The sequence below is a fragment of the Arvicanthis niloticus genome, chromosome 12, assembly GCF_011762505.2.
Source record: "Arvicanthis niloticus isolate mArvNil1 chromosome 12, mArvNil1.pat.X, whole genome shotgun sequence".
In the NCBI taxonomy this organism is placed as follows: domain Eukaryota; kingdom Metazoa; phylum Chordata; class Mammalia; order Rodentia; family Muridae; genus Arvicanthis; species Arvicanthis niloticus.
The window spans coordinates 47638875-47654993 of record NC_047669.1 but is presented as its reverse complement, the minus strand read 5'-3'; the positions used below and the strand labels follow the sequence as shown (position 1 = coordinate 47654993).

General features: G+C 36.6%; 1 protein-coding gene across 3 annotated transcripts in view; it reads left to right on the top strand.

The window, feature by feature from the left end:
• The first annotated feature begins 399 nt into the window (after positions 1 to 399).
• Positions 400 to 16119, top strand: part of Epha3 (EPH receptor A3) — a 297859-nt gene continuing 282139 nt past the window's right edge. Inside the window, exon 1 of one of the 3 annotated variants that reach the window (XM_076943065.1) lies at positions 400 to 680. In XM_076943065.1, the coding sequence (XP_076799180.1) occupies positions 593 to 680 (88 nt within the window). In that variant the 5' untranslated portion in view covers positions 400 to 592. The remainder of the gene's footprint in view (positions 681 to 16119) is intronic. The other 2 variants (XM_076943064.1, XM_034515244.2) reach the window with 2 other exon arrangements.

Sequence of the window (16119 nt, the reverse complement as noted above, 5' to 3'; positions counted from 1 at the left end):
TGTCTTGCTGAATCATTAAGAGAATTGTGATCACATTCAACACAGTAAAGCGATAATTGTAATTAATGGCCCTTGTAATTCTACAATAATTAAACGAATGTCTCCCACTTACTTTTTTTTTTTGAACGTTAGTTTCTTTTCAACTCACAGTACCTCTAATAGGGAATCTTTCAGAAGTAGACAACTGATCAAGAATAGCAAACAAATAGCCGCCTTTCAGTGAAAACGGGATGGTTCCCAAGACTCTTCGTCACTGTCCCAGCACAACTTCTGGCTTTCCTACCCCACTGGCAACACCTTCGACCTCCACCCCACTGCGTTCTTCCTCAGCTCCCTGGAACGGAGCTGGCTGCCAGCCACCGGCTGCCCTGCTCCTCTTCAGCGCCCGCTGGCGACGGCACTAGGACCCAGCGAAGTCCCCGAGCGGGGTTCGCAGAAAGGCAGCCAGACTCCTCCTTATCTCCAGTGTCAAACTTGACATCAGACTGCGAGCGGAGCATGGTAACTTCTCCAGCAATCAGAGCGCTCCCCCTCACATCAGTGGCATGCTTCGTAGAGATATGCTCCTCTCACTGCCGGGTGCACCAGCAACATGGATTGTCACCTCTCCATCCTCGTCCTGCTCGGCTGCTGCGTCCTCAGCTGCTCCGGGGAACTGAGCCCACAGCCTTCCAACGAAGGTAAGCCAGGTACCGCGCCGCTCCGGAGCGGAGCCCGCAGCCCCAGGACCCGCGCGGTTCTCCCGGAGATGCCCAGAAAGGAGTGGCAGGGAAAAGATTGTCTTTGCCCAGTAGCAATCCCAAAACACTTTTGAGAGATGATTTGGGATTGTAGAAACCTTCAAAAAAAATCTGTTTTTAATCTGATAGCGATTCCAGTGATTACCACATTTGCCAATTTGAAGCAGAAAGAAAGAAAACCCTCCGGTTTTTTACAACCCAGACTGTTAATTGCCAAATAGCCAAGGCAGTATTTTATTTTCTAATTATGACCATGTGGTTCTTTGAGAAGTTTCAAAGAAAAGGCTAGCCTCTCTTGAGATCCCGCGGTGTGTTTTAAAGATAATGACAGGTTGTTCTTGCTTAGACCCTTTGGCATTTATGAATGGACTAGAGGGAGCGGGGCTCGTTGCATCCGATGTGTTTGAGTGAGCGCGTGTGTGCTTATGTTTATGTTACAACCGCCTTATTGAAGTGCTCTGGATCCCGCCGGGCGATGCTGTGCTCAGCGATACTGGTTCTCATGGGCAGCATATGCATGCCACATTAACAGCAGTGATGTTTGAAGGGATATACAGTGAGCTTAAGTTGGGTTCTGTTTTAAAAAGGCCTTTCATACAAATAGGAGAATGCATTTAATGATTGATTGATGAATAGCTCCTGGGTAGTAAATAATACAGTAAATAACAGAATAGCAAATTAGAAAGAACACTCATGAGTAGCTAACAGCATTTCCTTGACGCTGGATTAATTATTGTCCGTGCAACGGGCATCCCTGGATTCTCAATGGATCAAAGTGTAAACCTAATTTTAAGAATATTTGTTTTCATGTGTACTGAGCAGACTCATCATCCTTTTTTTTTTTTTTTTTTTTTTGCAGACTTTTCATTGTCTAGTTCTAATGATTTGTGAATACAAACTCTTAAGGCAACTTCTCTGAATAATTGATTGCCTTGCAGCAACACTTACAACTTTTATTTCCTCTTAATGATTTTGAACATTTAGAATTGGATCGGGCAAGTCAACAATAGAGAGCAGCTGATGCACAGGGAAGACAGTAACTGTGCAACTCCCAATTAAAAATATTTTGTAGAGCCAGTGTTGTATACATTATGCTTATGCCCTTGTGAAAAAAAATGTATGTAAACCCATTAGTACAAAGACTGCTTCACATGTTTGGTGACCCACTTTCATGCTAATGGGACAGTTTAATTTTCTTTCCTTAGTGCCTTGGCTGCCTTTATCAGTCTGCAGTCTGGCTGGATTTATTAATTTTTGTTTGTTTTCCAATAGAGAAATAGATTTTTGTTTTCATCGTGGAGATGGGAAAACTCATCTTTTCCACAAATCACTTCGTAGTAATACAAATTAAAATGTTCACTTTAAAATGATCGTCAGTCATTCTCCTTGAAAGAACGGTCATCTTGAATGGTCAGCTGTGCAAGAATAACACAGCAGTATGATAAATTGTTTGAAAATATTTTCTCAATATATTAAAATACTAACAATAACTAGAATATAATATAATATAACTGGCACTTTTTTTTTGCTGAGTTGTCTTTTTCCAAATAGAATGTGTATGGACTATCCAGACAGTGATCTCACTGAATTAGTGGTGTGCAGGATAGAGATGAAATTACATTTGTGCTCAACTTACTCACACTTTAAATTATAATTATAATTATAATACCCTTAATCTTATTCATACTCTTATAAAAGCAATGCATATTAATTTAATGCAATAAGTATAATTAAATCTTAATTGCTATTAAACCACTTTATATGTGTGTTATTGAATATTGTATGTAAATAGTCATGTATAAATTAACCTCATAGAGCTATAATGGTAAAAATACTTATAAAACTAATATAGTATTTAATTTGCTTAGATGAAAGATTTACGTATCTATTGTTCATAGGAGTAGTCTTTCCAGACATTATCATATGGCTAACTGTCTCACTATCTTTACCAGGCTAAAACAAAAGTTAAAATGATTAGTTTAAGTTAGATAATACTTTAATGATACTTTAAACATTTATCAAACATCATGGCACTAAGCAGTTGAGTTGAGTCATATGGGAAGTGAAAATTCCTGATCTGTGCCACAATTTCCATGCATTTCCTCTAATTAAGTAAGCTGGACTCATAGATAGAGTTAGGATAAAGCAGACCAGTTAACATAGCTTTCCTATAGAGGTAAGATAACGTGAACCAGTTAATGCAGCTTTCTTTTTTTTATCAGTATTTTGAAAACTGAAGCTATATAAGAAGCTATATAGAAAACTATATAAGCAACTCTCTCTATATAAGAAAATAAATTATACTTAAAATATTATGCCTAACATGTTTTAAAACAACAGAAAACCTGCAACAACGTATTTACTAAAGCGCATTATCCTATCTATCATAGGATAGACAGTGACAAAATTGGAAGAACAAAACCAGGCCATTGAGCTGATTGTTAAGAAACTTGTCTTTATGAGAGTTTTAACAAAAATTGAGTTGAATAAGTGAAACTATTGAAATTTCATGAGTCCAATAAGGAAAAATAACTTAAGAGTTTGATGTAAATTTTCCAGTTCATCAATTAATTATGTGACTTTCTAATGTGATTTTGATAAAGTGATTCCAACTGCTACATTGTCTCCATGGTTTGGATAATATAGAGATGCATCATTCTGAGGATCACTGAAAACCTTGCCTGAAGACCCACACAGAAGGCAGGAAAGACTTTGTTAACAATAATCAGTTCTTTCCACTCACATGGCACAAGAAGAAAATTCCATTGGGAAATCAGTTACTCCTCAAAGTAAAATTAGTGCTGCACAGTTCTATCAGGAACAGCCTTATGCTCATTCTGCTTCTTTCTTTCAGGGACTCAGATAATGGCAAACAGTAAGTTTTGAAAGAGGTTAAAGCTTGATACAGAGTGAAGTGATCAACCTTCATTAGTTCAGCCAACTTTAGAACTGCATGAAGTACTCTCTATACATACTAAATACTCGTGGCTGTCTGGACTGCGTATTCAGTATTATATGCAATTTATTCCCTCGAATAGACTTCACAAATTCGATTAACATTTACCCTTCGCATTATTTACACTAAAAATGAGAGTTTTGAAAATAGAGTTTAGTAAAACTCAGTCTACCGACTTACATACTTCTTACTGAGACACTCTTTTCCTGTAGTGTCTGAGACACTGTCTCTGAAATGGTCTCCCTTTAACATAAATCTCTGCTAAGTACAAGAAAGATTACATGATTTCTTTTTGATGGTTAAAAGTAAAACTTGCATATGTGTGCTATATACTTCTCGTGGAGCAGTAGGCAAATTTTGACACGATAAATATTTAAATCACAAATTTACTCTTTGAAAATTTGTTCTGAATTGACATCACCTTCAATGTATATACACTCTCACTCTCAAATAAAATCTCCCTGTGATTGAAACATTAACAGAGAGCTAAGCTATCATGTCATCTTTATAGGCTTTTTTAAAAAAAAGAGCTTACATTTGCTTTTAATAGCATTTCTTCATGCTAGACTAAATAATTGAATGCATTATACATTTCTGTAATTTAATAGTTCTCCTAATAGCTTGCCCCTCCACCCACCCCCAACGGTTATAACTGTGCTGTTTGCCTGAAGGTAGAAGAAACCTTAATTTCACTGCTTTATAACCCACAACAGTTAACACTTGACCTAGGTCATTAACAGGATTATCAGCAAATTTGTTTAAGCTTTTACTGACAATCTGAATTGCTATGATAACATTTTGATTGTGCCAAAAAAGAAACTTCTTGTAACTTCTCAAAATTGATCATGAAATTAATTCATTTTGAATTTATATCTTCCTAAAGAATAATATTGATATCATTAAATTCAAGTGAGGAAATATTCACTTTAAGACTCCACTCACCTCATTTTTTACATCAGTTCTTGTCAGAAGTAAAAAAAAAAAAAAAAAAAAAAAGGTAATCCCTTTAAAATATAAGTATTCTAGCAAGTACAGTGAATTTGGACAGACTAAGCAGCCCTGCTATAGCTATGAACATTTTTAGCTGTATGCTTTTGTATACTGAGTCTGTGATGGATACAATGTTTTTTTTTTTCTCCCCTTAAAGTAAAAAGTTATGTGTGTAAGTCAGGAGTGACTGTACCTATAAAATGAAGACTACACAAAACACCACAGCCAGATGTTAAGTCACGTTATACTGTACAGAAATTTATCTTCTCCATATATTAATAAAAACTGAAAGTTTCCATGAAAATTAAAACTAATATATGCTCAAAGTATTAGGTAATCATATTTTTAAAGTACTTGTCAGTGTTTACTAACTTACCAGTGTTTACTAACTTGAGAAAGTTTCACATAAAGTTTTCTGTTACTTGAATCTAATCAAGCAGCTTGCTAATCTAATCAAGTTCCTTGCTCGTATAAAATGTGGTAGTTTAAACGTGATCTTTATATAAATTTAAAGAAATTATTCCGTGAAATTCTTTATCTTGAATGTGTATTACCCCAATTTGAACATTCAAATTCCTGTATTTTCTTTAATGGTCAAAATACTTTTAATACTATTTCAAAATACTTCTTCCTTAAAAAATATCTCTAAATGTTCAATTTTTTAGGGGAACTTTTTAGATTTTTTTTCCTAAACTAAAATATACAAAATGTTTAAATATCAAATAATTAGTTACATATGCAAAGGATTTTAAGGCAAAGCATATTTTTACAATATATTTGATTTAGTGACTTCAATAGAAATGGAAGCAGCAAGAAATGTTCTCGAAAGTTACATTTTCCAAGCCATAAAATCTTCAAGCAAGTATTAATAAAACTTTCCACAAATCACCAGAACTCGATAAGTTCTTACAGACAGTACTTACTTAGAATTCTGTGATGTGGGCTACCTTTGATTTGAGTCATTTTCCACTGGTTTTGTTTGGCATAAATACTAGATGTACAGACAAATGTACATTTCTTGGAAGAGTACTAACTTTTAAGAGTTTCTTTTTTTTTTTTTTTGTCAAGTTATCCAACGTTAGTTTTAACGTGCACATTTTTCTGTAAATTAGTCAATAACTACTAAACCTTGCTGTTTAGTTCTTGCTTCAGAGAGCTTGAGAGCAGATTTGGGTGTCTCTCTTTGGTTGTTTTAAGAGATCTGGATTTTATCACCACTGAGGGTCAGTAAGGGGCTTTTACCAAGTGTGCAAGTAGTTTTTCACACATTTTTCAAATAAAGGGTTGATTGGTGTGAAAGGTTTGTTATATTATTCTTCTAGGTATATAGAAAGCTGGGATTAAATATTTACTCTTCCAAAAAAAAAAAAAAAAAAAAAAAAAAAAAAAAAAAGAAGGAAAGAATTCTGCTGTAATGATTTCAAGAATAAAAAACAGTATTGTGATATTAATAAAACACAACAGTTTCCAAACCATTAATCTATCACTCTTGGAAGCCATTGCTCATGTGTTCAAAGGACTGGATAGTTGTGTGCCTTTGATTTCAAACTCTGCAGGTCTGTTTGTGGCTGTCTACTGTCAGGTAGTTGTTTGAACACACACACACACACACACACACACACACACACACACGAACACCAGGAAGTTTTATTTTCTCTTACGAGTTTTCTTTGGAAAGCATTTTAAAACGTAGTTCACCATGAAGGATGCTCATGCAAGCAAATAAAATGAGTTGATTACAAAAATGGAGAGGAACACAGAGATTCTAAAGCCAATGATAATGTAACAATATAGAATATATTTATCACTTAAATCACCTGGGTAAATTTTTATTAAATCCTTAAAAGCTACAGTTTAAAAAATGGTGTGTACCTTTGTTTATTTCTCCTCTTAAGTTTACAGACTTTTTTTTTTTTTTTTTTTTTTTGTCTAGTAGGGAAAGCCTTGCCCAGGAAAGTTTTAAGAGTGTGAGCCAAAGCTTACTTTTCCCCCTTTGAAAGCCTGGGCTCATGCACGTGGAGGGTGGATGGAATCAAAACCAGTTCAGCAAATAAAGCTTCAAACTTGAAGTGACGTTATTAAACTGGAAGCCCTGAATGCGCACAGCGCCCCCCTCCCCTCTCTTCATTTTCTAAACCACGTCCTGCTGTTCTAGTCAAAGCAGAGGGTGAAAATCCACATAATCCAAACCAACATGGCGAACTGAGAATAATAGGTGAGGAAGGAGTCGGGAAACAAATCGCAGCACTGTACAAACAAACTGCTGTGCGCAGTGTTCCTCCGGGACAGGGACAGGGGTGGCCAAGGGAGGAGGTGAGTGCGCCTCTTCTTCGCGTCCTACTGCCCGCATTTGAAAAGACACTGCCGATTAAGTTGTAAAAGTGTGTGCCCTAGTAAAATTTTAGCATGATGGCTCTTTACAGGGAGTATCTGTAAGGTGGCCACAAAGGAATCAGGCACCCTTGCTGCCATCACACGCACGCCAGGGTGTCTTAACCCCAATCTACTTGAAGAGGGACTAGTAGAGCCAAGAAAGCATGGCGCTTCGCTCCCCAGCCTCATTCACTGTTTTCTCATTAAAACCCAGCCGGTGAGGGAAGCGGCCAGCCGTAAACCCTCCAGGGCCAGGGAGCTCTTCCAGCAGTTTTCCCTCAATCGGGTACTGAAGTCAGTGCCTGGAGCGCGGCTCGGAGCCCCGAAAGCCATGACACGATGGAGGGATTCTGGCTGCTCTAGGAACCTGGCATCTCGTGACTTGCACGGTGCCCGCTCCTTTGGAGGACTGCGCCCACAGCGGCTGAAGAACTCCTGGAAGCTGAACTCTTTTCCTAGGAAGTAAGCTTGCATCATGCAACGAACGCGCGCCCTCTGCCTGCAGCCTCTGAGCTACCGCCGCCGCGCCGCGCCACCCCACCTGGCCGCCACCTGCACCGGATGATGCCCAGAGAGAACTCGACTCACCCCCCACCTCCTCACTCCCTGCACCCCAACAAGTCCTGATCTTCGCAGGAGACCACAGATCTCAGATTTCCTCTCGGATTTCTCCGGTGGTTGTCAACCGGACCTTTCAATCTGGCGTCTGGAGGTGGCGCGCAGTAGTGTCTTTCCATCTAACTTCCTCTACCCACCAGGTGACCTAGGGGAGCTGGAGGGTAAGGGTCCAGCAGAGTTTCCTGCAATGTTGGAAAAGCATTTCCTCATTTCATGAAAGCAAAGACCTATGATTAGCCGGCTGTCCTGTTGGCTGCTGTCTGTCCCTCCTTGCTATTTCTTGCTCTCTCCACAATGTGTTCTTCCCCCCTCCCATTCCTAAATAAAGGAATTGGTTTTCTTTTCCAGTGTTCTTTAAAGTTACTTGCAGATGACACCCACCTGTTACTCCCTTCCTCATCACTAAAGAAGTGTTTCATAAGCCTTCTTCCTCCTAAACAGAGTGTCTTGGTGGCCCCTCCCCCAAACCACCCCACTCTCAGATTGGTACCATTTCCCCCCACCTTCGGAGTTTGAAAATAAATTTGAAATGGGCCACAGAGGGTTTCTTTAAAGTGGGGTAATCTGAGTGGATTCATGGTTTACTGCTGCTTATATCTTTGTGACTATGTATGTGCCCTCAGTGTTCCTGTTAAATAATGGCTGAATCCAGTAGTTACATGTGTTTTAAATGTCCTGTCCTCCACTGGGGTTGCAACCTCACTGCCCCGATGAACTTTTTCTTTCTCATTCATCTCTTACTGAAGCCTTACATCAACCACACCTAACATAAGTATTAGGGCATTTCTTAGGTACAACTGAGGAAACCTTCCAGCAACATACCACTGGATCCGGGTTCCATCTTGTCTCTAGGTCTTCACGTTGACTAATAATTTCTCCTCTCCACAAATCCTGGGTATCTGTGAAGTGTCCTTTCATTCCAGAACAGTACTAGATCGGCAGCCTTGCTCTCTGTGACTGAACTGATTTGTTTTGTGACTTGGCAAAATTAACTTCAAAATGCTGAGAATTTTTTTTGGCAGGAGAAATTAAGTTAAATCAGTAAGAGGACTTTGAACTTCCAAAGAGGGGACACACACAGATCATGATTATCTGTTATTAGTTATGCTTATGAATATCTGTAAGTTAAGAGAAGTTGATGCAGACAGTAGTCCATAAGACCTATAGAGCCTTTTCTTCCCTTATCTTGGTCTCTGCTTTCTTTACATTCAAATACCACACGACTCACCCCAAAATCAAGATTTCCCTAGACTCCACAGACAAAAACAAAACATAAAAGAAAGGAAAAATGTGAGAAAATTGTCACCATAACCAGTGTGTGTTTATTGAAGATTTTTAGTTTTTGTCATAAGAGTGAAGTGTGGCTTGACTCCGGGAATTGCCACAGAAAATCAAGAAGAGGGAAAATGAGCATGTAGGAAATGTAGGTGCTGCTCCCTGTGGAAAAACCCTCTCATTTCAGAGATTGTGTTTTAAAAAAAAAATAATACTTACGATGAAAAAAATAAAATTAAAGTGATGGATCTTTGTTTACATTAAAAATACTTGTAGCTTGTTTAAGGGAGTTAAAATGGTAGCTCTAAGAACACTTTGTAAAGCAGCAAATCAAGTACCGAGCAATTCTTCTTTTCATGGGGAATTTCAACACACATGTTTAGTATTAATTGTCGCAATAAATTCCCTTTACCTGCCAAAGAGCAAAACTAGCACACTGATGACATCAGGCTTCCAAGTAAGAGAGCGAGCTGCCCTGAAGTGTCTTTCATCTGTTGCTGAATGTCAATGTTTAACTTTTAAAAATGTTATTTATTGATGTTTTTTTGAAACATGGTCTCATGTAGCCCAGGCTGGCTTTGAACTCTTGACCTTTTTTTTTTTTTTTTTTTTTTTCATGTGCTGGAATTGTAGAAGTGGGTCACTACCTCTGGCTTTAACTTAAAATTTCTAATGTGTTGTCTGTTATACACTGTGTTCTTGCAGAGGGTCCAGTCACTCAGCCACTGGCAAATGAGGAAGCCTTAGCAGATAGCTCTCTTCTCCACCCTTACATCAGGGAAATAAGGCAGCATTTTTTTTTTTCCTCAAATGTGGTTTTTAAAATTTATGTATGGATTTGGATAACATCTCCAAATCAAAGGAAATGTAAACTTGACTTAAAAACACAGTCCTGAATGTGAGTTTATCAGACCCTTGCATTTTGTTATTAAGTATTTAATAACACGTGAAATCAATACCTGTGGAAATCTGGCCTTTATAATACCGCTGCAGTGTATGTGTTTTTAAAGGTCTAAAACCTCAGAATAAATTATTAAACAAGATGAAGTACATGAAAATTCCCAAGCTGAGTTTTGTCATTTTATTTGCTCTCAAAACAACAATCTTGACCAATTATGTAGTCGAACCTTAAAAAGTACCTGAGGTAACTTGGAAAAAGTTAAGAATGATAGACAAATAAGCCCCACTAGGCCTTAGTGACAATGAAACTTCCCGTTTCTTAAATACATAAAGTTCCCAATTTGTACTTTTTTGCTGACAAAGTTGGTTGATTTCTAGTCCCTAGAAAACTTAACATTTCAAGTCTCCCTCAGAATACATACCGGTTAGTAGTGAATGCACTTTCTGATTTGCAAAGCTGGTTTAGCTCTTGGCACTATCTTTTGAGTAGTAAAGTTATGACATATTCTTTTATAAAGATAGATCTGAATGCAAAAGTTAGTGGGCAGTGTTCACACTGAGAAGTTAGGCTGGGAAACTAATTTGCAATGGCTTCCATGTGGTTCATTTTACTAATCCTTAGGATTAGGACAACACTGCTCTGAGGAAAAGTCTGTTTGCAGCATAAGTTCTGTGTGTGTGTGTGTGTATGATGTGTGTGTAGTGTATGTGTGTATGTGTGGTGTGTGTGCGTTGTGTGTGTGTGGTGTGTATGTGGTGTGTGTTTGTGTGTATGATGTGTGTGGTGTGTATGTGTGTGTGTGATTTGTGTATGTGTGTGGTATGTGTGTGGTGTATGTGTGTATGTGTGGTGTGTGTATGATGTATGTGTGTGTGGTGTATGTATGTGTGGTGTGTAGTGTATGTGTGTATGTGTGGTATGTATGTGTTGTGTGTGTGTTCTGTGTGTTGTGTGTGTGGTGTGTGTGTGTGTGTGGTGTGTGTGTGGTGTGTGTGTGGTGTGTGGTATATGTGTATGTGTGTGGTATGTGTGTGTGTGGTGTATGTGTGTATGTGTGTATGTGTGTGTGTGTGTGTGGTGTGTGTATGGTGTATGTGTGTGTGGTGTATGTGTGTATGTGTGTATGATGTGTGTGTGTGGTGTATGTGTGTATGTGTCGTGTGTGTGGTGTGTGTGTATGTGTGTGGTGTGTATGTGGTGTATGTGTGTGTGGTGTATGTGTGTATGTGTGTGTGTGGTGTGTGTGTAGTGTATGTGTGGTGTGTGGTGTGTGTGTGTGGTGTATGTGTGTATGTGTGGTGTGTGTGGTGTGTGTGTGGTGTGTGTATGTGTGTGGTGTGTGTTTGTGTGTATGATGTGTGTGTATGTGTTGCCAATCATAGGGTTCTCTTACCAAACTTAGCTGTCCCCACAGCATGACTAAAATGTTATAGATGAGTATGTTCGTTATGGACACAAGATGCTGTAAATTTTACCCTGAAAAACAAATTGCCAGTAAGATTAAAAATTAAAAGAATTGTTATTTATCATAGTCTAATCTTGATCTTTCCCCTTTACTGTCTGTAATAATGACATTTTCCCCACAAATATGCCAAAGCAATTTAAGCTAGGTTTTGTTTTTTAAGACTGAAAAGAACTAAATTTATTACCCAAAGTATAACAACAAACTAAAATTCTGCCCCTTTACTAAGTATAAAAATCCTATTAAATTTAACTACTGTGAAATACTAGAAATACTTTTTAAAGCCTACTATTTTTCTCTGTTTACTTTCTCTGTCTGTGTTACCATAGATAAGACTCATTTACATTTGGTAACTCACAGAAAAAGCTCAGAGCTTTAACTCTGTGTTATCAACATTTCTGGCCTAGACTAGAACCTTCTAATGTCCTTGTTTTACGAACAACAATTCTTCCATAGGTAATGATGTGTATTCAGGTGACTGAGCTGGTCAGTTTAATCTATAATGACGATAATAGTTTCCCTATATTCTGAGGTACCATTGCCCTTCTTAAACATTTGTACATTGTAAACAATAGCATTTTCTCACCTTTGAAAAGTGATATTTAAAATCATTTCAAGTGTAAAAACACTTTTACAACACACAAAAAGAAGCAAAAAGGTATAAAATTTCTAGTATTTAAATTTTTTCTCTGCAAACAATCAGCTTTGGAAGTTATGAATAGTTTGTTACATGACCAGGCTTGTATTTATTGTAGATTTTTTATACTTAATGTTAATCATGAAAAGTTCGGAGTCCTTGGACTGGAGAGATACCTCAGTGGTTGAGAAAGATTGACTTTCTTGCAGAGGACCAAAGTTCTGTTCTCAACACACTCAGGGTGGCTCACAATCACACTGTATGTGACTCTAGTTCCAAGGAATCTGATCTTCTCTTCCAGAATACTTCAGCCCCTGCATACATGCAGTACACATATGATCACACAGACACACAAAAACATAAGTAAAAATAAATAAGTAAGTTAATAAAAGTATTGAATCATAAACTCAATTTCAAACTTGTAGTTTTGGAAGCTGTTGAGAGAGGGGAGTGAAGAAAAGTGAGATACACTGAATTTCTTATTATACAAGAACTCATCTTTCATAGTTACAATGCCTTGTTTAGGTCTATTTACCAGGAGTACGCAGATGGTGGTTGGTTTCAGGCTAGATTTTGGAAAATATTATAAGCTTTACCATCATCCATGCGTGTGGAAATATCAGTTCTGGTGGGAAAGATGAGCCTGGAATGATTTTCTTAGATAAAAATTATGCAGTGACATATGGAATACAAAACAGTGACAATCGTGACACAGATACTCAGAGGGTGTATTACTGTTGCAAATTCAGCCTCTAGAAAAGATGAATTATTTGCTGCATGTCACTTGACAGAGATGAGTATAACTAAGACATTTTAGATTCTATTACACGTTTCTAGACTTTAATAATTTAAACAAATTCGAAGTCCATTGGAAAAGCTGAACATTGAGACGAATTCCCAGCAAGCACAGATGTAAGGTGAACGTAAGTTCTGTGTTGGATATGCATGCATGCATGTGTTCATGTGAGAATATTGGAAACACATGGGACCGACACAAAAGGACCATCCCAAACTAGAAGCTTCTGCAGGCCCTCTTCACAATGTAATTACACTACCAAGAAAAACCACACTCAAATCCGTTTGAACTCTACCTTCTCTTTCATCAGTAAATTAAATGTTTTCTGACTGTCCCCAGCAGTCAGTTTGATATATTCCATTGACACCGTAATCCCCAAATTTGAAGAAAATGGCTGGAGTTTTGAAATAGATGGATCTTCTGTAGACTATTACAAATATCCAAACGTATTCTATATCAACAACAACAAAAAAATAAAACTCCTGATTATTTCTGTGTCTATAGCTATCACTCAAATTTGTATCGTCTTTAGCTAAAATCCATAACACATGACTTTTAAATACTTTCCCGAATATCAAGAAGTCAAAGCTGTACTTGCTTCTAGTTTTTCCAGATATTTAAAACACTTTATTCATAATGAAATTAACTTCTTTTGCTAAAAAAATTTGTATGGAAATATTACAATGTTCAGAAGTTATTCCTAAGTTGAAATGTAATTTCTTACTTCACTGCAGTTTCATTTCTGTTGCTAAAGTTTAGATTCCTTACGTCCAAGCAATTTCTGTGAACTTTTTATTATTTCTAAAAAGTGTTCTATTAGAAGTAGTTCTATCCTAGTCTCACAGCCAGCTGTCAGACTCTGATTCAACAGAACTTTGATTTCGCATCCAAAGGTGAAAAATTGAGATTTTGATACTTTGATTAAAACATACCAAGGTAGCCTGATTTTATAAGATAAAGATAATATATTCATTTAGGTATTTAAAAATGCTACTTGCCTTAATTACTGTTTTTATAGCATGATTGAATCACGTTTCTATTTTTTTTTTATATTCTAATCTTTCAAATTCCTTTTCTGACTTCAGAGTAAATAAGTTGTTTTGTTTCTAGAACATTTCAAAAGAAAGTGTGAACTGAAAATATGCCATTTCTACTTAAGGATTGAAATTGGATTGTTAGAAGTATTTTAGAAAATAGGTCTAAACTTCAAAATGTATCGAAATTACTCATACTTACTTACAGAACAGTTGCCAGTGTGCAGAAAGAGAGACCTAATATTTTGTGAAGGTTTCAACAGTTGGGGTTGTTCATTTATTGCAACTTCATGGACAAAAGGTTCCAATTGTTTATAGGAAAATATGATTTGCTAGAACGGATTGCACCAAATGAGTTCTTTATAGCTTCATGGTCATACATTAGCATTGTCAGTGTGAATTGTCCTTTGCAACTTTTTCTTTTTGATTAGGAGAGGGAAATAGGAGAAAGTCCTTTATGCATAAAAATAGTATAGTTTACACCTGTGTAAGTATCTGTTGCAAGTGCATTGTGGGCTGTTATCTCCTAGGACTCTGTAATCAGGTAAACAGGAAGTCTTGTGGTGAGACTGTGTGTTTTCATTTACAGGCATCGTCTCTGCTCTTTGTAAAGTTTTAGACGAGGCACATAATTGCAGTTCCTTTAACAATTAAACTCTGTATAGAGGTAAACCCAGAATTTTTCCTTAAGAGGAAAATTCCCTAAGAACAATAAATTTCTACTATACTGCCTTGTCTAGAATTCTGTGTTACAGACAAAAATGCACAAAGATAACATGTAATGAAAGTTAATTTAAGAAAACACAAAAGAAAGAAAAACCAGAAATGTTAAGAATTGTTAAATTTTTGAATAAATATTTTATCTAGAAATCTGAGAATTAGTCTTAGCTAAATCTTTGTATGACAATATATACATTAAGTTTAACATAAGTTTCTGAGAAGTTTTCATGCAAAATATTTGATATACAATAATTAAATTTTTTATAGTGTTACTAACATATTAGCAGTTGTTAGTTGAAGCACAGGGTCTCTATTAAAATAGTCTGTTATGTTTAGAAAGATATAAAATTACTACCAAGTATCTCAAGAAAGCATTTAAATTAAGTAGATGTAAAAATAATAGATGAATTCAGGCTGAGGTATATCAAAACAGACTTTTCTAAATTTTTTCTAAATGGACTGTTGCAAAATTTACTAGACAAAAACACTGAACTATAGTTAACTTTTGCTCAAAATATAAATCATGAATTCTTAATTCCATAGCATTTATGAGAGAGAGCTACATAGAGATTTACAACACCAAGAATTAAATGTGTCCCTTTCTGTGTCTTTTTCTTCTGTTTGGGCTGCTTAACTATCATTTAGAAGCAGATTATAGGGTCCTTCTGGTCTCTGTAACCTAAACCAAACGTATGTTCTTTATCATAAAAGAAAGTGATGAAAACGATAAAGATAAGTGTGTAAGAAATGTGGCTTGTGTAACCGATGTGTTGATGTGAACAGAGAGAAAGTCATTATTCTTTAATCAAAGCAAAAGGGAATGAAAGGATGGTCTTGTCTTTGGTTGTCGTGATTTTGTAGGTATTTGTATTGGCTATAAAGGCTGCTTATAAAGTGAAGGCTTTATAAGAAAATGCCTATTATTATAAGGATCCGAAATCCTTTAGCTATTATAGCTGGATGTCCACTTTGAAATAATTATTTGATAATTATAAATAACTCAATATTTTCATGCAATGAATCCCTTATGTCACCACAAAGTGTATTGATGCACTTAATAGACAATTGGAAAGATCTGCCTCAGGAAGAGAGTGTGTTATTAATTTTTACAATTTTTAACAGTGTTTGCACATAGCAGCACTCATTGTGCCCAGTTGTGAATATTAGGTTAACTCTCGATCTTTGAAAGTGGGCAAGAAGCCATTCTGAATCAGACGTTAGATTGTCCTTGAAAAAAAGTTAATGTATTCATGGATTCTTAAGAGTAGAAACTCCAGAGATTTATGTCAAAAGATTTTAATCTTCCACATATCTGACATTTTCTGTTTTAACTTTTGACTCTAGTACCTGCATTTTTGAGCCCAGAAATGCTTCCTTAGCTTGTATGAGGAAGCAAAAAGTCTACAAAACAAAAAGAAAAAAGCCAATAAACTGAAGTCTTCCATTTCTATTAAGAGAAGAAAGGGCCAAGTCTTTGTGATGTCATAAATGAACTTATCTATGATGCTAAGGATCAAATCTTGTGTCTCATGGAACCACCATGGAGAAGAAACATCTCTGGCCAGGAAGAAAATTTGGATTGACACTTTTCTTTGTGACAGAGAATAGGAAAAGGAA